At 41.5% G+C, this 24,661-nt stretch overlaps 1 protein-coding gene across 5 annotated transcripts in view; it reads left to right on the top strand.

Moving 5' to 3' along the window:
- Positions 1–24,661, top strand: part of SH3PXD2A (SH3 and PX domains 2A) — a 279,344-nt gene that overhangs the window by 84,199 nt on the left and 170,484 nt on the right. For all 5 annotated transcript variants that reach the window (XM_075612535.1, XM_075612532.1, XM_075612531.1 and 2 more), the window contains one exon: positions 5,003–5,078. In XM_075612535.1, coding sequence (XP_075468650.1) covers positions 5,003–5,078 — 76 coding nt within the window. The remainder of the gene's footprint in view (positions 1–5,002; positions 5,079–24,661) is intronic.

Genomic DNA, 24,661 nt, shown 5'->3' with positions numbered 1-24,661 from the left:
CTCCTTCAGAGGATAATAGGTTGTCTGCAGCTAAAAAATTAGGTTACTGATCTCTACCTGGATATTTAAAACTATACCAAACATGGACTTTGCATTGCGTTGGTTAATTTGGCGTATTCCTACCTTTTTTACTACAGACTCTAAAAATGAAATGACTTCTGTCTTTGCTGTGGTTGATTGGTTACATTATGCAAAATAATGAAAATCCACAAATTACAAACAGTATGAGACTTGCCAGCATTATTATAATTATTAATGACTATTGAGAGCTATTTTATTTTTATTTTCCCTTTAATACGTGCATCAATCCAATCCACATAATGATAAGTAATTAGCCAAGTTGCCAATCAATCCGGTCTCCTGTGATCGATTGGTGAAAATTAGGCTCGGGAGTTCGCTAAATGCCGTCAGTGCAGCAGAAGAGGACCAAAGATGCAAAGTTCTGTGGGGAAGATCATGTGACCAGGCAGTCACTAGATACAATTGGTGCACTGCGAGAGAGAGGGCAGGGCTCAAAAAGGGAGTGCAGAGCCTGTTTCAGAAGAGAAAGGGGATGTGATTTTGTAAATGGTTGCTGTAGAAACAAAAAATATGTGTTACAGTACATTAGTACATTAAAAATGTAATTTAGAGCTGTTTTGAAAAGAAAAATGCTACAAGTATTTTCTCATAGTACAGAACATTTATTAGAAAACACACATGTAGGATATTGCTTGGTCTGCAGCTCTAAAAAGTATACAGAAGAACTACAGTCGCATAGACCTTTTAATTCAATTACTTATACAGCCTGACAATAAAACGTCCTAAAACCAATATTCCATGACCGCCCGTAAAAGATTGGTTACGTTAAACACTACCAATGATTTTGTTTATATTTCAAATGTGTGTATTTATATAGCACCAACAATGTATGCCGTCCCTTGCAAAGGGGACAATAGAATACAGGAAATTATAATACAATAATATAAAAGAACATGATGGGAAAGGAAGTCCTTTCACCAGAGATCTTACAATGTAGGTGGTAGTTGCAAGACTTACAGAGAGACTATGGGACTAGTAAGTGCAGTAGAAGACAGTGCTTTGCCACAATGGTTGGTACGTTCATATGTGGACATGGAGATATCTCCAGTTTAACTCCATAGGAATTTAAAATGAAGCACTTGAGAAGGGAGTGGATGCTAAGAAATGTCTTTATACAAACCTTTTAAATAGATACAAGGAGTATTATTTTTTGAGTCTTTACTTGGAAGCTCTTGTCATGTTCCTATTAGTTCTTGGCCTATGACAGTAATGTTCTTGAATCAGCATCCTAAAGTATTTCCATTAGACAGCCTCCAAATGCAGCATGCTCCAAATGCCCAACTCCAAACGACATCCCCCAAATACAGGCAAACTAAATTCTCACTGCTCATTTAATATGGATTGAAATATTTTCTTGATAGAAAGCAGTTTAACCCAAACTGGCAAGAAAATGTAAAATACCTAATAATGTCCCAAATGAGTTCCAACTGTGGCAGGAGCGAGTCAAATATTGAGCCAATCTCCGCCAACATCTATTTTTTCACCTGGTTCACTCGAGGGTTTTGTTTTTATTTGATCATTTATTTAACTTTTTTCCCCCCGTGCACAGATGCTCATGTGAGTGGTTGTGATATGTGCGGTGGTTGATCGTACCATATGGTAAATAAGCTGAATCCAAGGTCTGGGAGGCAGGAAGTGGGAGACTGTGTAATGTAATCACACTTTTTTTTTAAAGTAAGGTTTGCACATCTTTGTTTAAAACAAGTTATATTTTCTGGGTGGGGAAAACATGAAAAGCTGCTAGCATATCTCTCACGCTCTCTCTCTCTCTCTCACTCTCTCTCTCGCGCGCTCTCTCACTCTTTTTTCGTTCTTTCTCGCTCTCTCTCTTTTCTCTTTCTCGGCTGCTGGATTGAGCCCTGACCCTGACGGCCATTGTTTCCCCTGTATGACTGGTGGCCTTCCATGTGGGGCTCGCTACTTCTGAACTGCCGGGTGCACGGATGTCTTTATAGCCACGAATGCTGCTTTGTTTTGGCTGCTCTGATGATCAGAGTAGGGATTCAGGCGGGAGTCACAAAGGAACGCCAAAAATACCAACTTCTGTCCAGTCTAAAGCATATTTTTAGAAATCTTGTCAGATGTATTGTGACCCAAATACTGACAGGATGATATGAAATAAACGTGTAATAACCCAGCATCTTTCCCCGGTCATTGTACATAATCTTGTCAACCTTTAATCGTTCGGAAACCTGCATAAGAATTAACCATTAGAAAATAAGCCACTGAAGTGTCACGTCATTGTATTGTATGTCTTTATTTATATAGCGCCATAAATGTACATAGCGCTTCACAGTAGTAATACATATCATATAAATAACAAATAATATAAATAACAGGTCATGGGAATAAGTGCTTCAGACATAAAAGTAACATTAAGGAAAAGGAGTCCCTGCTCCGAGAAGCTTACAATCTAATTGGTAGGTAGGGGAACATATAAAGACGGTAGGAGGGAATTCTAGTAAGTGCGTCTGCAGGGGGCCAAGCTTTATGTATCATTTGTCCAGGATTATCCAGTGCTATTCATATGCTTCTTTAAGCAGACGTGTCTTAAGGTGGGTCTTAAAGGTGGATAGAGAGGGTGCTAGTCGGGTATTGAGGGGAAGGGCATTCCAGAGGTGTGGGGCAGAAAGTGAGACAGGTTTAAGGTGGGAGAGAGCTTTAGATACAAAGGGGGTAGAAAGAAGACATCCTTGAGAAGAACGCAAGAGTCGGGATGGTGCATAGCGAGAAATTAGGGCTGAGATGTAAGGAGGGGCAGAAGAGTGTAAAGCTTTAAAAGTGAGGAGGAGAATTGAGTGTGAGATACGAGATTTGATCGGAAGCCAGGAGAGGGATTTCAGGAGGGGAGACGCGGAGACAGATTTAGGAAAGAGTAGAGTGATTCTGGCAGCAGCGTTTAGGATAGATTGTAGGGGAGACAGGTGAGAGGCAGGAAGGCCGGACAGCAGGAGGTTGCAGTAATCGAGACGGGAGAGAATGAGGACCTGAGAGAGTTTTAGCAGTCGAGTAACAGAGGAAAGGGCGTATCTTTGTGATATTGCGGAGGAAAAAGCGACAAGTTTTAGAAACTTTTTGAATATGAGAGGAGAATGAGAGAGAGGAATCGAGTGTGACCCCTAGGCAGAGTGCTTGGGCTACTGGGTGAATGATCGTATTTCCATCAGTAATGTGGAAGGAGGTAGTAGGGCCAGGTTTGGGAGGAAGTATAAGGAGCTCTGTTTTTGCCATGTTAAGTTTCAGTCGGTGGAGGGCCATCCAGGATGATATTCCAGAGAGGCATTCAGAAACTTTGGTCTCTATAGCAGGTGTGAGGTCGGCGTATGAGATTTCCTCCAGAGGCGTTCAGAGGAACGAGTGGAGGAACGCAGCATGCGTGTGTGGGAGTTTAGCCAGGGTCTGGGGTTAGAAGGGCGAAGACGGCAGAGAGAAAGCGGGGCATGAAGATCAAGAGAGGAAGATAAGGCAGAGTTGCAGGTCCTGACCAGAAGCAGAACTGAGAGAGGAGAGGGAGGAGCGTAAAGTGGAATCAAAAGCTGGAAGGTTAATAGAGCACAGGTTTCTGAAAAAACGAGGGCTAGATGGAGATGGAGAGAAGCGAGAGAGAGAAAATGAGATGAGGTGATGGTCAGAGAGAGCAAAAGGGGAAATGGAGAAATCGGAGAGAGAGAAGTTTTTAGTGAAAACCAGGTCTAGGTAGTGGCTATCCTTGTGGGTGCTGGCTTCAGTCCACTGTTGAAGGCCAAAAGAAGAGGTTAGAGAAAGAAAGCGGGAAGCCCAAGGGAGAGAGGGGTCATCAATGTGGCAATTGAAGTCCCCAAGGAGAAGAACAGGGGAGTCTGAGGAGAGAAAGAAAGAGAGCCAGGATTCAAAGTGAGAGAGATAAAGGCAGAAGCGGGATGAGTAGCGGTAGGTGGGCGATAGATGACCGCCACGTGGACAGGGAGAGGAGAGAAGATCTGGACTGTGTGAACCTCAAAGGGGGGAAAAGCAAGGGAGGGAGGAATAGGAAGGGTTCGGTAACGTCATTAATATGAGAACATGTGTGCGCACATAGGTGAGTAAATGACGATTTGGTTGGCAGAATATTAGATTAGAAGCGTAGCCTTTTCCTACCTGGCTTATGAAAAAGAGTAGCGGTGAGCACTAATACTGGAAAAAAGGGTAATCTTTAAACCCAAACAATAACCTACAGACAACAATAGCCTGTAGAACTCAGAAGAAAATGTCAAGGAAAAGATATGGTCACCAATAAATATTTTTATGGTGCAGAGTGATCTATATTTGGTACAAAGACAGACGCCCAACGTTTCGGAATTAACCATCGGCAGGTGCAGAAAACCCATACCAAGGAGAAGAGCGTATAAGAGGATTCTGATTTTCTAGCCAGCTAAGGAGGTTAGGAAGTGTTTGATATTTAGATGCAGAGAGTGGCTGTGATTGATCGATCTGCTGAAGTAAGGCAGAACTGAAAGCCTAGACTGGACTGGCTTACCCCCCACGCAAGTCCTGTTTTTCTGTATGATTTCCTTTACATACTACAAAGCACAGTGGCCTTCAGAGCTTTCAAGAGGAAATTATCAGAAATTAAACAAAGGGCAATATTTACTAAGTGGTGCAAACCTGTAAATCACCTTGCAGCACCACAAGACACCTGAAGACTCATTTTATATGGGCCATAAGGGGTCTTCTAGAATAGCATCCATTAGTAAATATAGCTCAAAGTGACTTGGGTATTATACTATCATCTTAAGTTAGTGCCTTGTTTGTTACTAAATGACTATCACAATCATTGCAATATGTACAAGGATACATTTTATATCAATTGTGTATATATTTTACTATTCACTTGAATTGAAAAGCAAATACATTTGAGTCTAGTTCTGTAATTTTCTAATCTGTTTTTCTCATTCTGTTGTAGATGCAGGTTTTGGACAAGTTTCCTATTGAAGGAGGGCAAAAAGACCCAAAGCAGAGAATAATTCCATTCCTCCCAGGTAATATCTAGTGTTCAGTGTTCTGGGAAGGTCAAAAAGAAAGTGGTCATCTCGACTCCCATAGGGGGTTAAAAATGTCCTGTATATTGTAATGTCAGCGAGGAAATGAAAGAACTCTCTGCCATGATAAAGGGGAGTTCTACTTATTCCTAAAAATACCTTTGTCAAGATTAACAAGAATTGAAGTCAACATGATAATAGAAAGATTGTATGTATATCTCTATTTATATAGCACCGTTCATGTACATAGCGCTGCACAGCCGTAATACACGTGAAATTATAGGGAGAGGGAGCGGCTCAGTGAGTAAAGACATTGACTCAGGGGAACCCGGTTAAATTCCCAGTGTTGGCTCCTGGTGACCTTGGGCAAGTCACTTTATCTCCCTGTGCCTCAGGCACCAAAAACATAGATTGTAAGCTCCACGGGGCAGGGACCTGTGTCTGCAAAATGTCTCTGTAAAGCGCTACGTAAAACTTGCAGCGCTATACAAGAACAAACTATCACTATAATAATAACCCATAATGGGAATAAGCGCTTCAGACATGAAAGTAACCATAGGAAAAGGAGCCCCTGCCCGGAAGATCTTACAGATTACGTGGTAAATAGGGAGAACTTGCAGAGAGAGTAGGAAGGTGTTATGGGAAGTGCGTTTGCAAGGGGTCAAGGTCAGTGTGATTTATTATCTTAACACCACGTGCATTGCGTGACATTTTGGACCCCAGAAAGACATTGCTGAAGAGCCAGTAGCTATATATGGATAAATATTTCATTAGTCACTGATACACAAGACGCTTGGTTCTTGAAATAGGGGCCTGTGTCCAGCGTCTGCATTTTACTGGGTCAAATTGGACAGATACATTATTGAGGCACATAAAGCTTGATCTCTGATGCAAAGAAAATGAAAAAAATAACTCATCAGCATATATTGGTGGGGATTGGTTGGGGGGGGGGAGGGGAGAAATCAACATGATTGTAGTGTTATTCTGTTTGCAACATGTTGTCTGGTTTCCTGGTTGGACTCTTCCCCCGTGGGAAAAATATCCTGTTGGCTTTGTTTTTCCTTGTTAGCTGCCTATAAAACCGCAGGCAGCAAGTCGCATACATCAAATGGATCCCCTGCAGATGCACATAAACTTCACAGCTCAGACTAACTAATGAGTGTACAGTATGTAAGATGCCCCTGACGCTGGTACTGTTCAAAGTCTTATTTATAGCGATGCTTCAATGCATTCTAAGACAGGAGTGATAGTAATTGTAGCTGCTGGGATCCACGTACGTATTCTGGTACTGTACCTCTAAATGTACCACTTTGCTTATGTTATGTATGCTGACGTAAGCTTGCAGCTGCACAAACTCCACGATAATGTGGGGGAATAACATTTAACCAGCTTCAGTTTGTAAGTGAGTAGGATACATTTTATTGTGATCCCAAACAAGGTTGTCTCTGTATCCTACTCTCCTGTTTTGCTCAATAATAAAGTAGGTGTACATTGTGTGAAGACTTTTACAGTGCTAAATAAGAATATGGGGAGTGTGTAGTTTAGCAAAGATACACTGGAACAGTGAAGTCTGCGGAGTTAAGGTTAACCAGGGCAGTCCCTGTTTCCATAGGTCTGTACAAAAGCAAACATAGGTCTGCAATAACTGTAGGGAGCATTAAATAACTAAAACAATGTTTTCTTTTACATAGGATGTCACAGATAACATTTTAGAGCTATCCCAAATATATTGCTGGCTCGTGTAAACCTGTTTAATCTTTCAGCAATGTAGTTAGCGTGAGGTTAAGGTCACATTACCACCTGCTCAGTCTAACAATAGCAGGCTATCAGGAAGCCTTGTACTCCCTGCAGAATGACTGGCTTCTTGTATCCAAACGGTGCAAGCACAATGTACCAGGCATTAGATTAGCATCTCCAAATATACACTTCTAAAACGGCTCAATGCACCTCCATATAAATATGTTCATGTATGTGGCAGTGCTGTATTAAGGGAACGATTGCATTTCTTAGATTGATAACCTCAACGTTTGAAAATGGATTGAAATGTGAGTCCTATTTGCACTAAGCAAACTGTTATCAAATTGTCCCTTTCAATCATAGCAACCTTCTGATCCCACCTTTCATCATTTGTGTGGCTGGAGGGATCAGAAACGAATGTCTTGTCCTTTTCGACGTCCAACACCCGAGGGTTAAACCCCAGGGGAACCCACTGAAATCTGAGTAAATATAATTAGACCTTCTTTGTTTTGCTGGAACATACAAGTTGAAGCTTGCCTTGCTGTCTTTCATATGCCCCGGCAAGCACTGACTAATGGTCATAGCATGTCAGATATAAAGTGCCATCAGTTATTGCTTTTCAGTTCATCTTTGCATCTGTAAAACTGGCAAAACATGTCTCTTTTGAAAGAAAATGCACACACTACAATTGTTGGCACAGGAAGATCCATGGAAATAGTAGCATACAACCTGATTTTTAACTTGGACACCTATTTAAAATGCGGATTCATTAGTGTATATTGAAATAGTAATTAGATAGAGAAAGTTATCAACTGGGAATGTAACTATTTGACCCAACCTAAAAGTGTGGGTGAGTAATAGACGATATGCCTGTTTAATAGATGTTTTTTGTCTCACTAGGTAAAGGTTAAAATGGCCAGATGTGATCTTACTGATTGTATGTTTAGTTCATGAAATGCCTGATGTTATATTTATGTGACCCCATATTATTCTACATGTAGCATAGCCGTACTGTGTTTTGTCTTTTGCATAGTGATGTATTCCAATAAACTGACAGGTTGAAAAGTGAATGAACTACATGTTGCAGGATCTGAATCATAAGCTCCCTGATTATGACGCAGAGTAGAACTAGGTGTGAGTGATTTTACATAAGGATGTGCATAATACCCTTCCCTTGTGCACCACCCTAAAATCTGCCTCTGTATAGATGGCTTAAAGCAAATGCATTGTTTAACATAATGCAATAAATGATCTGACAACAGAAAATATGCAGATAGGTGCTGTTTCTATCAAATAAAAAATGTTTAGGAAATCAGTACACATGACCTAGAACAGGGGTTCTCGACTCCAGTCCTCAAGCCCCCCCCCCCAACAGGTCAGGTTGTCAGGATATCCCTGCTTCAGCACATGTGGATCAGTCTTTAACGGAGCCACTGATTGAGTCACCTGTGCTGAAGCAGGGATACCCAGAAAACCTGACCAGTTGGGGGGGATATTGAGGACTGGAGTTGAGAACCCCTGTTTTAGAGTCATCAATGTTCGATACGGGGACAGCGCGGTGTTACCGCCAAGAAAAATGTATTATTGTTGCAAGTCATCAACCATGTAGCGCTTAAAATAACCTTTTTTTTTTTTAATCGGGACCAGCATGAAAAAGAGTAAATAACTTCACTCATTATGATGATAGTAAAGCATGAATAGAAGGACTTGAGGACTAACTTGCTGAGGCAAATAAGGGGTTAACCCCTACTACATATTAGCTACATTTGGCTAGTCGGGCTATTGGCCATTAGTCACGAGGGGTGTGGGAGGGGGGCTTAGGTTTGTTGTGGGGGGCTAGGGAGTGGGGTGATGGGTGTAGTTGTCCTGACGAGGGTAGTTGGGCCCCTGGGGCGTGGTAGGGATTAGCCTTTGTGTGCCGTAGTGATTTACTAGCCACTAAGGTAGCCAAAGGGTGTAGATAGTGTTGTTTATTTGTGTAAACCGTTTTGATGCCTGTGGTATACCTTGGTAACCACAGGCATCAAAGGGGTTAATGTAATGTCTACCCTAGTGTTCTGTATTGATTGATATTACAGGAGCATATGGTAGCTGTAGTAATGCGGTCGCGTTAATTCCCGCATTGCGTCAGGTAAAAACAAAATCGCACCGGTTAAATTATTATCGCAAATTGTATGACTTGTGTCATAAAATTGTGGTAATAAGTGATGCATTTTTTGGGTCGGGTCTGATATTCACTCCATTTTAACAGAGTTTGATGACTTCCGGCCTGTAAGTCTTGATTAAATTTGACCCTTATATTCAGTATTCTTTATTTTTCTCACCTAAACAAGATGTTCCCCTGGAGCAAACCTGCTAAGTTGTTGTCACTGGGAACCCCCAGTGGGGCCTCCCTTTGGGATATCTTATGATGCAGATGGTCCCCGGTGATAAAGAAGCAGTAGTGTGTATCTCTATAGTTCAGGGTGGAACTAATCCTTTAACACAAATTGTGCCCAAGTAGTAAGTATCATCAAATGTTATGGATTGTGGTTGCATAGAGCTACGGGGTCTAATGGTACATATTTTAATGGTATGTGTATATATATATGTATATATATATATATATATATATATATATATATATATATATATATATATATATATATATATATATATATATATATATATATATATATATATATATATATATATATATATATATATATATAAAACCCTCCACAGCAAAGCATATAGCAAATGTAAATATACTGTATGCTCATTTGCATGTCTTAGGTAGGGCTGCAACCCCGCCTTTCACCATTATCACCCAGCACACAGCACTTCCACTGCAGCAAGGGATTCTGGAAAATGACATGCAAATGAGCACACAGTGCCACTTTTTGCTTCAAAAACCATTTTATACATGGTTCCCTATAGGCTTAAGCTTGCTGCATGGCCACAGCTTTGAGCACAGCCAGGGTTAAGATGCATAGCCAGAAAACCCACCCACAGACAGCTGTTTCGACCTTAATGGATCTCATCAGTGTGGGGTTGGTTAACTGGCTATGCAATGAAGCAATGAGGATGGGGTTTACCATACTTAGTTAAGTTATGGTGAGTAAAAAAAGTGACAAAAACCCTCCACTGCAAAGCATATAGCAAATGTAAATATACTATATGCTCATTTCCATGTCTAAGGCGTGCAAATGAGCATACAGTGTGTATATATATATATATTTATATATATATATATATATATATATATATATATATATACAGTGTTCGACAAACCTATACATTTGCTCGCCCCGGGCGAGTGGATTTAACCCCCGGGCGAGTAAATATTGGCCCAAGCAGCACACGTTTGGTACTAGGTGGCGAGTAGATTTTTTTGTGTGGCGAGTAGTTTTTTTGGTGATTTGTCAACCACTGTATATGTATATATATATATATATATATATATATATATATATATATATATATATATATATATATATATATATATATATATATATATATATATATACTGTATGCTCATTTGCAAATCACACATTTTGCTTCTATTGACTTCTTCACTTGTTTCAAATATATGAAACTTGTTAGCACAGCTTAAACTCATTAAAAGTCCTATTTCTTGCCCTAATGTTAAATGGAAAGGATATAAGTGTAGCAAAAGGATGTGAACGATAATGTGAAACAAACAAGCGATTAAAAAGGTTTCAATCTCATGCCGTATATTGTTGCAAAACAGAAGGAGATAAGTGCCGTGACTTTCCATTTTTCCACCCCCCTGCTTCGCCTCAGATTTATACATACAGTACAAAGGAGCTCGGTTTGCCAAATAATTGCATCATGTCGGATGGGGAATACTGTCGTCAGTGTTGACATCCAATAGACAGGATGCAACATCAAAGAACTGTGGAAGACTTTGGCACAGCAATATTGGTGAACAATAATATCTGTTTTCAGCCTGTTACAGGCTGCAGACTTTGTGATGGTTTTTTTTTTTGTTTTTTTTAGCATGTTCTTGTATAGCGCTGCTAGTTTTACGTAGCGCTTTACAAAGACATTTTGCAGACACCGTCCCTGCCCCGTACAGCTTACAATCTATGATTATGGTGCCTGAGGCACAGGGAGATAAAGTGACTTGCCCAAGGTCACAAGGAGCAGACACCGGGAAATGAACAAGGTTCCCCTGCTTCAAACTCAGAGCTAGTCAGTGTCTTTACTCACTGAGCCGCTCCTTCTCCTGTAGGAGTCCATAATAAGTCCATATTGGAATTCTGGCAAAGGAGAAACAAGAGGATCTGTGGGTTTTTTTAATGACTACAGTGATTTTCAAATAGCTGATGATGATCCAAACATTCATTTTACCTTAATATAATTCAAACTCATAGGATTCGAATGTGTTAATAGAAGGTTTGAGAGGGTTGAAGAGTTGATTAACCTTTCCCATGCTCCAGTGGCGTACAAGTTTGGTTATATGCATAACACGGCCAGGCTTGAATACCATGAGGACAGGTTTCAGAAGTACTGAACTGAAGCATTCAGCCCCACGTGATGTAAGCAAATTGGTCATTTCAGATCCTATCCCTAATAGTCGCGAATTCTTTCCAAACACTTGTAAAGAAACCAATACTGAGGGTAAGGGCTTTCGTGTTATTATAGTGGGTTCGAGAGCATCAGGAACTGGCACCATGCAAAATCAACACGCAGACCGGTGAAGGTTCTGTGCATTTGGACATCTTGAAGTCCTATCTTCTCTAAGGAGAAGAAGCGCTGTGGAGCTCTCAGTATATGGAAATTGAAGCTTGTACATTGTACTGAGGGATGAGGAGATTCATTTTCGCTCAACACAAACTGCTGACAAGTTTGTCTTTTTCCTCCAGACAACTGGGCTCCTTAATTGCAGTAATTATAGGTAAATATTACTTTCAAACCATTTATCTAGTGTACGTGGTTGGTTGTGTGGAATGATTTTTGCACGGGCAAGTATATATAATAAGGTTTATTTGTATTCCCTTAATTCAAATAATATTTTAATAAATAAACCATTTCACTGCCTGTAGCCAGAAGAGTTATTAAAGCCCTCCCATGGCCCTCAGCACAGTGTGTTAAACCATACCAGAGGTTGGCGAATCTCCATCTCTGACTACTATGGATGGCCATGGCCAGGAGAGTGCCTGAATCACAGAACATTTAGGAACACCATGACCCTGTGATAATCATTAGAATAGTGTGTGAGTTCTTTACTTGAACCTAAAATAATAGTGAGTTCTAAATAGGGAACGTCCTCTTTCCTTGAGAATGGGCATACCTACATGTATCAAAATACTAATGATCCTTTTACTTTGTTACCCTTTAAACCTCAATCTCAAGGACCCAGTATGCTATTTACTGCCACCATAATTATTTGACCTTCTCACTACCCCCCCCCCCCCACTACCATGTAGAAGAATACGTTTCAAAACCTCTGTAGTGACAATATCTATATTTTTTTTGAATTGCCTGTATTTTAACTTTTTAACCTTATCACACATCTGAAAAGGTCATAAGGTGCTTCACATCTCAAAGCAGAACCCCCCCCCCCCAAACAGGGGGTCCGTCTGAGTTAATTTTACATACTCTTGTCTCTGGGGGACTCTCTGGTTTCTGATAAAAAGGGATTTTTTTTTGTAGTTTCTGGAAAAAAACTACAAACATGGCTGCCCAGGTCACCAATGGAAAGCTGCAATGTAATCTCCGGATGATGTCACAGCTTTCTATTGGCTGCCAAAGCAAGCAATTACTTTTTGGCCATTGGGGGAAGTATTCCTGCTCAGTGGGAAAAAAAAACCTTATTCACTTAGGAACCGTGAGGTTCTAGGGATCATGCATCAGCGCCAGGGTACTCCCTGTCTCAGGTAGGAATAAAACTCACATTGTTTCAGCATATTGGGTAAATGTGGGCCCTTGTATCAACAATTCCCTAGTGCAAACGTGATACAGCTGTGAGGCAAAAATAGCACCAAATGTATCAAATGAAAAAATAATGCAACTTTCACTGGGATGACTTCTGTTATTAATTGATTCAGCTTCCGATGTTAATATTTTTAATAAAACATTTTTATTGCACCAGAAAGTGTTTGATGCGCAATTCTGTAAATGCATATGTGATACAGGCAGTCCTCGGTTATCCGACACAATGCGTTACTCAAAATGGCGTTGTAAAGCGAAACGTTGTAAAGCGAAACACGCTTTCCCATAGAAACACTGTTTAAATGAAAGGTTCCGTTCCTGAAGGCATCTTTAACACTAAAATACACCAAATATTTTATGCCGGCAACAAGATATGCAGCACACACATAAATTATATAGTGTATATACTGTATTATATATATAATATAACATAATAAATAATATATTATATAGTATAATATAATATTATATAGTATAAAATTATATATATACGCTCTTACGACGCTTTGCAACGTTGTTTATGTGAATGTGTATATATATATACACACATACACAACGTTGCAAAGCATTGTTTGGAGCGTTAGATAAGCCATTTTGGCATTGTAAAAATGAATATAGGTATGCATTGCACAGCGTTGGATAAGCCATTCGTTGTAAAGCGAATCGTTGTAAAACGAGGACTGCCTGTATATGTTTATTGTATTACATTGTAAGCTAATTGTTTACTTGATGATGTGTGGAACACATCTGTGTTGGAAAATTTAAATGTTGGTATCCCAAGGTGCCTCTAATAAATAGTCTGTAGCATTATAAGTGGTGAGATGGAAAGCTCGCACACACCGTTCATATTCCTCCAGATATGAATTACATAACATATTGCAGCATCTAAATTATTCCCAACTGATAATTAGGTGAGATAAGGGTATATTTATGTGTTATAATTTGGTGGGCACATATGTCTGTAGAAATAGTAAGATCAAACAAACATGAAAAATACATAAACCAGCAAACCCAGATTACTGAAACCCACAACCACAACATCCCTTGCCAGTACCACCGAAGAGACTGTGCTATTTCTGCTTTATTTGTTCGAGTACTATAAAAACAAGGCATTGCAGAGTGTACGTTTGTACTGTAGGTCAGCCTGTCTTGGTCTGTTCTCTAGAAGTAATCCAGGAAAGGAATATGGTGCTCTACCAGAGGATAAGAGACATATACTGATTCTTCATCATACAGCTCAACCCCGTTATAACGCGATCTGTTACAACGCGGATCCGCTTATAACGCGATGCAAGCGTGACTCCCAATTTTCGTATTTATGAATACTTTACAACACGATTATTGGTATCTTAAATACTTTATTGTACAATGCATACAATTGTACATTATTTCTAATGCGATCCGCTTATAACACAATGTGATTCTTTGGACCCCAAGCACAGCGTTATAAGGGGGTTGAGCTGTGATTGATATATATATATATATATATATATATATATATATATATATATATATATATATATATATATATATAAAAAACCATAATACTGAGTTAAGTTATGGTGAGTAAAAAAAGTGACAAAAACCCTCCACAGGAAAGTATATATATATATATATATATATATATATATATAAAGTGTAGCCCCCTGTAAACAGCACGGGCTATACCTATCTTCCTCCTACTGTGGTAAGTCCTGTTAAGAGCAGGCACCAGTAGTTATCATGGGTTTTCCCCCTTCCTAGCCCTGCCCTGAGTGGTAGACGCAGGCCCCTGACTCTGCTGCAGGCACGAGACAGAGGGGAGGCTCTGCTGACATCATTAGGGGTAGGGCTGACTCTATATTTAGCAGCCGCTCCTGTAAGTGACAGTTCTGTTAGTTCTGGGCAAGTTCGAGTCCAGTGCTGTCCGAGGAGTTGGAGGAGACAGTGCGGTCTCATCTGTGCAGCCATACAGGAGCAGAGAGAGGAGCGGAGAGACTCAGCCACTTTAAGTAGAAGCTGATAGCACAATAGACCCGGTGGACCAAGGCCCCTCACCCCGCTGCTGGGGGTGATGGGGAGAATCCAGTCTCCACCCAGAGGCTAACCTCTGAGGTGGGCTGCGGGGTATTGACGCCCCAGCCCAGACCATTCTGTCGGAGGAGAGACTTGGAGGGAAGGAGAGGAGGAGAGTGAATAACGGGGCTTTGCTGTTGTTGTTGTGGCTGCTGATCGCCACTACATTTGGAGTCGCTGATCTGACCAATAAAGAGACTATACTTTTATACAAAGACTGTGTTGTGAGTTTGGAGCATTCAACCCCTGGACCGGGGAGGTTCTTCTGTACGGGTCCTATCCCATATTCCTGGGAGTATAGAAGATGGAGGCGCTGCACCACTAAGAAAGCATGGAGGCTACCACCCCAGAAGCCTGGTCCTGTCTCCCCAATAACAATGCGGGAAGCTCAGGCCCTCCTGATCCACGCAGGTATGCACCACCACTACACATGTAATCTGCCCTCTCGCACCCTAGACACCACAGATGAGTCTGGGGGGGGGGGGGGGAATAAGGGTTACATATATATATATATATATATATATATATATATATATATATATAATAATGATGATGATGAGAGGTCCCTTATTAAATGACCTTTAGAAATTCAATAATATACTGTAGCTTGTGTCTAGAAGATAGCGCCTACCTGGGTATTTCATAATAAATAGTCAGCCTCTCTGCTTTTCATTACTGGTGGTCTGTTCTCCATTCACCTGTATCACTTCAGTGCCATTGCCTAAATATTTCTTAGAAACTGCCTTTAATGACTTCCCTCGCAGTGAATTTCCCCCAATACAGGACATGGACATTTGCAGTCACATTTGGAATGAGATGTGGTTTAATTACGTTAAAGCAGCAGTCCAAACTGCCAGTTTATTTTTTTTTACATTTTATTTTTTCCCTTTAATTTGTGCATCAATACAATCCACACAATAAGCAATTAGTTAAGTTGCCATTTGATCCGTTCTCCTGTGAGTGATCGGCGAAGATTCAGCTCGGGGGTTCACAAAAGTGCAGCAGAAGAGGACCAAAGATGCAAAGTTCTGTGGGGAAGATCCATGTAACCAGGCAGTCACTAGATACAATTGGTGCACTGCTAGAGAGAGGGCAGGGCTCAAAAAGGGGTGCGCCAGAGCCTGTTTCATAAGGGGAAGGGGATGTGACTTTGTAAATGGTTGCTATAGAAACAAAAAATGCTTTTTACATTATAATACATTAAAAATGTAATTCAGAGTTGTTGTTTTTTTAAAAATACTACAAGTATTTTCTTACAGTACAGAACAATTTATTTTTTATTTTTTTTAAACACACGTAGGATATTGCTTGGTCTGCAGCTTTAAGCTTTTAATCAGCCTGGTAACTTGTTTCCTGAACAATATAAATATATATGTTATATGCAGAAGATTGGAGGCAAAAGATCTCATCGAGGCAGCTGCCAAGATAAACCAATTCAGGGATGGCCGTTCTTGTTCAGTCTTGTTGCCGTGAAATTGGGTGTTTAATTATGTTTCTAATTTCAGTACTCCAGCTCTCTCTAAGTTTCAGGAGAAAGTATCAGATTAGATTCTGAATGTAGAAATGACCCAGATGATCTAAGGTAGGGGTAGCCAACTCCAGTCCTGAAGAGCTACCAACAAGTCAAGTTTTTAGGATATCCCTGCTTCAGCACATATGGCTCAGTCTTTGAGCCACTGATTGAACCTCCTCCTGTGCTGAAGCAGGGATATCCCGAAACCTTGACCTGTTGGTAGCTCTCCGGGCCTGGAGTTGGTCACCCCTGATCTAAGCAGTAGTGGAGCTACCATACGTGCAGCTGTTGCCTTTAAGCAACCCACCACCTTTAGGACCCACCCATCATGCGCCGGCACTTATTTTAGCAACTGGAACAACTTTACGGCATTTATAAAGCCCCCCTCCTTCTTTCTTTCCACACCCCCTCCCTGCGCCCTACCTGTGGCAGAAGCCCAACCAAGTGGTCACAACACGGTCCACCACAAGTCTGGCCCAACTTCCGCAATCACTGCCTGGGTGGGCTCCCTGTCACCACCAAGTGAGACCCAGCTCTACAGGTTGGGCCCTGGATGGAGTGGGAGGGAGGGGTGCGTTACTAGTCCGCCCTATATCACCTGTTTACTACAGGAATAGGCTGCTCCACAGTAGCTGAGAGGACTAATCTTCATACTGAAAATAGTTTTAAGCACTAAAATAATTGGTTAAGATATCCCTGCTCAAAACTAACGCGTTAAATACTTAGCTTAGTTACCATTTAATTACTCTCCAGTACAAACCATCTTTTTTTTTATTGCATATGTTGTAGGCATTTGATGTAACTTCTAAGTGAAACCTTGGCAGAAATTATATTTTCATTTTTTCCCCCCTCAAGACTGGTTTGTTTAGTAGGTGTTGAGAGCACAGTGGTTCATTTAATCAGAATGTCTCTATGTCTGTATATATACCCACTGTCTGCTGTGTAAATGTTTTACCCGCTGTGGTCAGGATTGCACTAAATCAAGTCATCATAATATACTTTTTTTTTTCTTCCTTTAGAGGATATTATGTCTAGTGCTTTAATTTATCATGGTACGAGCTGTCATGTAATTACACAATCAACACATACATTTGGGATACATAGAGGGAATCCAATCCGTTTTTGTCTTTTCTTCCTTTTTTTAATACAGGAATAAAGCAGGGGGCCTCCAGAGCTGAATCCTATTAATGTCAGCTCTGGGACCCCCTGCTTCTGGAGGCACTTACCTCCTATAGGGGTGCCGTTAGCTCCTCCAGGGTTCACTATATAATCTTCTTTCAAAGCTCCGGAGCCCTGCGGGCCAATAAGAAGCAGTGACGTCATCCGGTTCGGATTCCTATTGGCCGATGTGACGAGGAAGCGGAAAACTGCAGGAGATACTGGCACCCCCTTCAGAGGACTGTGTCCCTGGAAGCAGGTGGTCCCGGAGCTGAAGTAAAAGGGTTCAGCTCCGAAGACACCCTGCTTCAACCTGTATTTAAAAAAAAGAAGGGGGGTAATCACAGCTTGGATTGCATCTTTGATATCATTTTCCCCATACATCTTTTCTATATGGCGTTGAAAAGTTCAATGGCAAAAGGTCAAAGATAATGGCCTATATTTAATGTGGTGATATTTCATAAGACTTGAATGGACCATGAGGTGTCTTCCAGCAATGGAAGCTCTTACAGTATGAAATAGCACGGTTTAGTTAATATAGACCAATCCGCTTTACATGCTTGCATTATTAATTTGTCACCTTGAAAATGACCCTTTGTTTTTCATTTCTTAGGATATTAAAAAAATTTGTGAATGATTCAAAGTTTGAAAAATAAAACTTCCACTTGGAGGGTAATTTTGCAATTACTCAGAGTTTAGTTTTTTTGACCAATTTTGAAATGTATTTTTCAATCCCTGATTCTTTAATATAAAATGGGACTGGGAATAGTAATTTGTATCATTTTGTCCCTTGCAACCTTGGAGACTTGTAAGAAATAAATGATTTGAATTAACAACTGAAATTATTTTATTAATTAAAATATGGAGAGAAAAAAAAAATAAGATTGGTTGTTATTATAGCAATAATCCCATGTCTATATTTTTTTTGATAAAGACTTTTCCTCTGCTTTTTATAAGCAAAACACATTGTTTCCCCTCTTTTCCTCCCCAGTACAGGGTGAAATCATGAGCTTTTTTCTTGTGAGGCTCCTGTCTAATCTGGATTATGGGTTAAATTGGGTAAATGTAGTAGATTCTATAAAGTAACTGTAGCCATGTCACCCTTTGCCCCATACGACCCCCCTCTGAGCCTCCGTGGCCAGGAGAGATGTCGGGTGCTGCCGGAGGCCAGCGGCAGACCCGACGGCCATTCCGGAGGGTGGGGGCTGAGGAGGGAGCAGCGCGTCTTCCCCTGCAGGTTGCCGGTTGCCGGGGACGCGATCGGGCCGTTGCCATGGCCCCGGTCTCGTCGCTAAGGTCCCGGCGGCCTGGTAATCCTGGCGCCGCCATTGCTCTGCGCGTTGCGCATGCGCAGGGGTCAGCTAGCGCAAGAGGCCCCCGAGTAGTTCGCGCAGGCGCGGGAGGAACCCCAGAGGCAGGGACAGCTCAGGAAACAGTGAGGCGGCCCTTAGATGTTCGCGCATGCGCAGGAGAGGTGCGCACGCGGGCCCAATGTGTTTCTAGGCTCCATGGGACTACAATTCCCATGGAGCATAGCGAGACAGGCACCAGGTGCCTCACAGGAGCCAATAGGGCTGCAGGCTTGCGCTGGAGGAAAGGATACATTTCGCGGGCTTGCACCACGCTAGTCAGTCAGAGGAAGGGGCAGACAAGGGAAGGAGGTAGGGTACCAGAGAGAGGGACCCTGTACTAGGCCAGCACCCCCTTGGCCCCAGGTAAGGCCCTAGTTAGCCCTGTAGTCCCCAGTAGTGTGGGTGTTGCCAGGGATAGTCTCAGGTTAGGGACCCTGTCACTCATGGTAGTCAGAGCTGGGGAATAGCAAGGGATAAGGGGGCTGAGGTTAGTCTGCAGACGCATTGCGGCAGGCTTTCGGTGAATTAGTGGCACGAGACAGCTGGGGGGGTTCATAGCGGTAACCAATCCGGGGAGCCATAGCCCACGTCGGCGTTGCGCGTAGTACGAGGCAACTGGGGGGGTTCATAGCGGTAACCAATCCGGGGAGCCATGGCCCAGGGCCCGTATTATGAGTAGGGTGGGTACAAGACCTACCTATATAGGATAGGCAACCCCGAATGCCCTAGGAGATTGACCCTTAAGCCACTTAAGGATGCTGTGTTATAGGGACAGCCTATAGTGCAGTGTGTGTCACGTTGCTATACCATCAGTTAGGGACTCAGCGGATGCTGCGGTTCCAGTGACGGAGTTCGGACCCACGTTGGGGTCACAGAGAATATCGGCAGGATAGGATCAGACGGATTCATCACGCGTCTGACCCTTTGTGAAGCGTTGCTGATCCGAGCACTGGAGTGCTCGGCAGGTATCTACAGTTCTAAGTGCACCACCGGGCCCTTAGCTTAATAGTGACTGCGCAGTCACCCATTGACTCTCTGCAAGAGTGTGGGACATTGGGTGGGGTTCTTTGGACACTGGGTGGGATCACCTAGTGTTGGGGAATCGTCCTGCGAGACGTCACGGTTAGTGTCTCCTCCTGAGAGGGACACAGGTTATGTTATGAATGTGATGTGTCGTATTACATGTTAGTAAAGTCCTTAGTTATTATACCCCATTGTGTATGTGATCATTGTGTTTGTCCTGCGAGGATCCACTCCCCCTCTGGTGGGAGCCATCGCAGGTGGAGGCGCTGCACCTATTGTAAGAGGTTGTCCATAGTGTTGTAATTGCCCCAGGTTCCCCGTGGCGGAAGCTCAGCCCTCCTGTGAGCCAACAGCCACCTCACACACCTGGTAACACGTATGTTTCTCCGCTCCCACAGTGTAATCTGCGATTGGGGGGGGGGGGAATACCCGTTACATAACCATGGCAGCTTCTTGCAAAGATCCATAAATAGATGTAGAAATAACACAAAACCCATTGCTGTCTATGTATCAGTGCAAATAAGGCTGAGCTTATAGTGCCTGGCGACGGCAATGTTGCTCCGAATCAAATACATTGACTCTGTCGCAAGCGCTTATACGACGGAGCGGCAATTTTTTTTTGTAGCTGGGTCTATTTGATTTTTTAGAGACAGTCGCCACATGTGACTGTCTCTAAACCAATCAGAGACCGCGGTCCGCCCCCTTTCGTGACGTCACTGGCGACAGTCGCAGAAAATCTAATTATAACTTTCGCTGATGGCGACGGTGACGTCATCTGTCGCGTCGCTGTTGCCAGCACTATAAGCGCGGCCTAAGAGTTTGCTTTCACGCACCTCATTTTGTTAGCAATATTTTTCTGAGAACTTCACCAAATACTGTACAATACGTTTCTTTTTATTGACGTACATTTGATGAGCATAATTTGGTAAAGAAGATTAATACCACATGGTTAAGTTATTTGACTATGAAAAACAGACAAGCTTGACCTAAAACGTGACACATTTCATTGTAACATATTAATTCACTTCCTTCTATTACCAGTGGATAATCCCAAATGTACAGACACAGGATAGATTAGAGGCAAAGCACGTTGCTACATTAAGGATAGGCGAAGCAGAACAAAAATCATTTTGTACACACAGCGACCTTGACATATGGAAACTTTTAATGATGCCACTTAAAATGTAGGGATTCAAGTGCCATTAAAATATGATCATATTTTGGCAAAATAGACCAAATAAGGTGTGAACGAACCCCTTGTCAAAACTAAATCTTGTATTCGCAGCCAGGATATTTGCCCACAACACATATCAAAGAGCTGCATGAAGAATGATCTGGTTGGTGGTTAGAGGAGAGATTCACATACTGGACACAACCACCACACAAGAGAAGTTATCATCTCCCATCATCTCAATCCATTTAAGCAAAGCAACTACATCTCAACTGGCAGACTGACTACAACCTTTTTTAAACTGTGTTAAAACTATACATGTACAGTAATACGTTAAGAGCAAACCAAAACGCAAATCTTTAAATGCCGGCTGGAGGAGTCGGGCTTTCATTTACGACTCTGAACATACTTTAGCTTCTCTGATAATTCCAGAGTGTCCTTGGTTGGACTCTGTGGTTAAGAGTGTTTTCTGAGATCCAGTGTTGGTGTGAAGACATCGCAACCTCCTCGTGTAAACATTTTAGACCTCACAGAAAACCTAATTTCACTCATGCTGAATGTCCATTTTATAATAGAAAAAGAAATGACAACATGTTTCTACTGCCTGTTACCCTGAACACCATGCCTTTCACAGGAGCTACTCATTAATATTGGAAGCTGTCCACTGTACTTTAAAATAGTGGTTGGAAATGTATCTCCAGTTGACGCAGGCAGGTATTAAATGTGATGCACACTGGTGTCTATTTTATCAGTGCATATTTATTTTGGACAGGCTGAGGAAATCTTACATCCCAACGAGTATTTTTCATCTAATGTAAGTTGTTCATGCCAATGGCACTCAGCCATTTCTGAAAGCCTCAGACCTCAGGCTTTCCATCTGACCACCCCCGGGTTTATTAATGAGAGATGCCCACAATTGCAATTGTAAGCGAGATGACTTACTGTATTACACCCAGCCTAAGGTAGAGAATACATCCTATTGAGTTAGGGAAATTCTTGTGCGGTCACACTGATGGAAGAGTTTCTTTTTTTTATAACCCAGTTTTCTAGTAAATATTCTACACATTGGCTTTAGAGGTCTTCAGACACCTTCTTAGAACCTGTTTAGCTAAAATCGTGATATTCATGATAGATGGATAGAAGGATATTTACAATTTTAAGTTAGATAGTGGTAACATGCCAGAATCTTGATCACATTAAGATGTCTGCATGTACCTGGTCTCGGATTTATTTAAGTACCACAGTGTATATGTGTATATGTCTCACACTGTTTTGGTTTCCAGAAGTACCAGTTCACAATATGTATAGAAACCACTTCCTTAGATAGTCAAATCAGGTGTGTAATCAGCTGAACACTACTCATGTTATGTTTTATTGGTCTTAAATAAAAATTGTATACATTTGTTTCTAAAATTAAAATGTAGGTTTATTATATATACGTGTGTGTGCGTGTGTGTGTGTGTATATATATATATATATATATATATATATATATATATATATATATATATATATATGAATACCATTCGTTCAGAGCATATCAGAAATCAACATTATTATAAATCAAATGTGTTTCTCAAATAATTAAATTCTAAAGCAAGTAAATTAAAAGGAAAAACATCATACTATTATATATACAGGTATATATATATATATATATATATATATATATATATATATATATATATATATATATATATTATATATAATAGTATGATGTTTTTCTGTAACCTATATATATATATACCTGTATATATAATAGTATGATGTTTTTCTGTAACCTTTTAATTTACTTGCTTTAGAATTTAATTATTTGAGAAACACATTTGATTTATAATAATGTTGATTTCTGATATGCTCTGAATGGTATTAATACTAGTAGTAGCAATGTCTATATTGCTTATTGTACATCACACATGATCTGTGAAATGTTTTTTTTGTGTAGCATAGTGCAAATGAATGACAAAATATGTCTGATAAACTCAAGAGCTCCATTCACTTTATTTTCCCTTTGAAGACAAAGAGACTCTTTAACCATGACATGAGGAATAGGAGTGAACACAGGGAGTCTGTGGAAACTGCTGTCATGTTTGCCTTGGGCATCTCCTTTCTTTTCTTCTAGTGAAGTAATTGGTCAGTGCATTTACTGCACATTAACCTTTTTGGCATGAATTTGCAAGTGATAATAATATAGGTCAGTTCTCCCTGACAAGGACACACTGAAACATCTCTGACTCCATCAGCCAGGCTGTTCCAACCACAGGAGGACGCTTCTGTAGCAATCCATAAAACTGCCTGGACACTATGTTGTACTTGCCACCCTGGCTCACTGTGCTGAATAATCCGAATAATCCCCATGTTGCCTGCAGTGATTTCCGTTGCATTGTTGTACAGTATGTTGCATGTGCTATCAGCGGCCAGCAAGAGATTGCAAGGATTACCAGCAAGAAAAGCAATACGTGTTATTGTGATCAAAAGAGATGGAAAAGAGCTGCTACTATTTCAAAGCCTGCTGGAAACGCATCATACTAAGACCCAGATCCACAAAAGGGTGCTTCACTTTAGCTTTATTTGAAAGTGAGCTGAGCCGTGCTAAAGTTTAGCACCCGTTGTGGATCCGGGCCTAAATGGCTAACTTGATCATGTTTCATTCCAAAGGGCCGATGTTTTAACCCTCTCTTTGGATAACCCATCAGGCCATGTTTTATATAACCCCCAGATTCATGAAAACGTCTGTACGGGTTAACGTACCTGAATGGACATTAACTCCTGTAACGGAGCTTGATAAATCGTCCTTTTGTATGCAATCTACATTCATTTTCATAGTTGCTATGTCCTTAGTTATTCCCAAAATCTGCTATGGTTGGGGTTCCCCAAGGAGAAATAAGTTTTTTTTTTAAATGTTAAATTGACACTACCTGTGACTTTTAATCCTGTTACCAACATGTCACTTTGCACCTATTTTCCCTCGCATCAACATGTGATCTGGATAGTGTCAATAGGAAGAGCTCCCCCTCCTTAAGGTCATGTACTCTTAATGCGGGGGCTCTCAACTCCAGTCCTCAAGACTTCCAACAGGTCCGGTTTTAAGGATATCTCTGCTTCAGCACAGGTGCTCAATCAATGGCTCGGTCTTCAACTGAGCCACTGATTGAGTCACCTATGCTGAAGTAGGGATATTCTTAAAACGTGACCTGTTGGGAGTCTTGAGGACTGGAGTTGGGAACCCCTTCTATTCACTTGTATGTAAATGAATTCAGCCAAATCTCAGTTTTCAGCAGATTATTAGGCCAGGTCTCCAGTGGCCGCTGCGGTGCGTGCTATGGGGCAGGCCCCAGTGGCCATGTGTGTGTGGGCGAGCAAAGCGCTGTGATGCGTACGCTGGCAGGGAAGACAAGAATTTTGTCTTTCCGTGCTACGCCACATGCTCGGCGCGCACCAATGGAAGGGCAGATATGCCCTGCCATGGACACGGCCCTCGCCATGGCTCCAGGGACCCCCGGCTTCCAGGGATGCTTACCCCCATTGTGGGTGCTGGTAGCAACACCAGGGTTCACATTATGGTGGATTGTCAAAGCTCCCGCGCCCTGTGTGCCAATTGGAAACTGTGACGTCACCCGCTGCGGCTTCCTAT

This window comes from Ascaphus truei, chromosome 8 (genome assembly GCF_040206685.1).
Source record: "Ascaphus truei isolate aAscTru1 chromosome 8, aAscTru1.hap1, whole genome shotgun sequence".
NCBI lineage: Eukaryota > Metazoa > Chordata > Amphibia > Anura > Ascaphidae > Ascaphus > Ascaphus truei.
The sequence above is the reverse complement of the archived record's forward strand: the minus strand, read 5'-3'. Positions and strand labels throughout refer to the sequence as shown.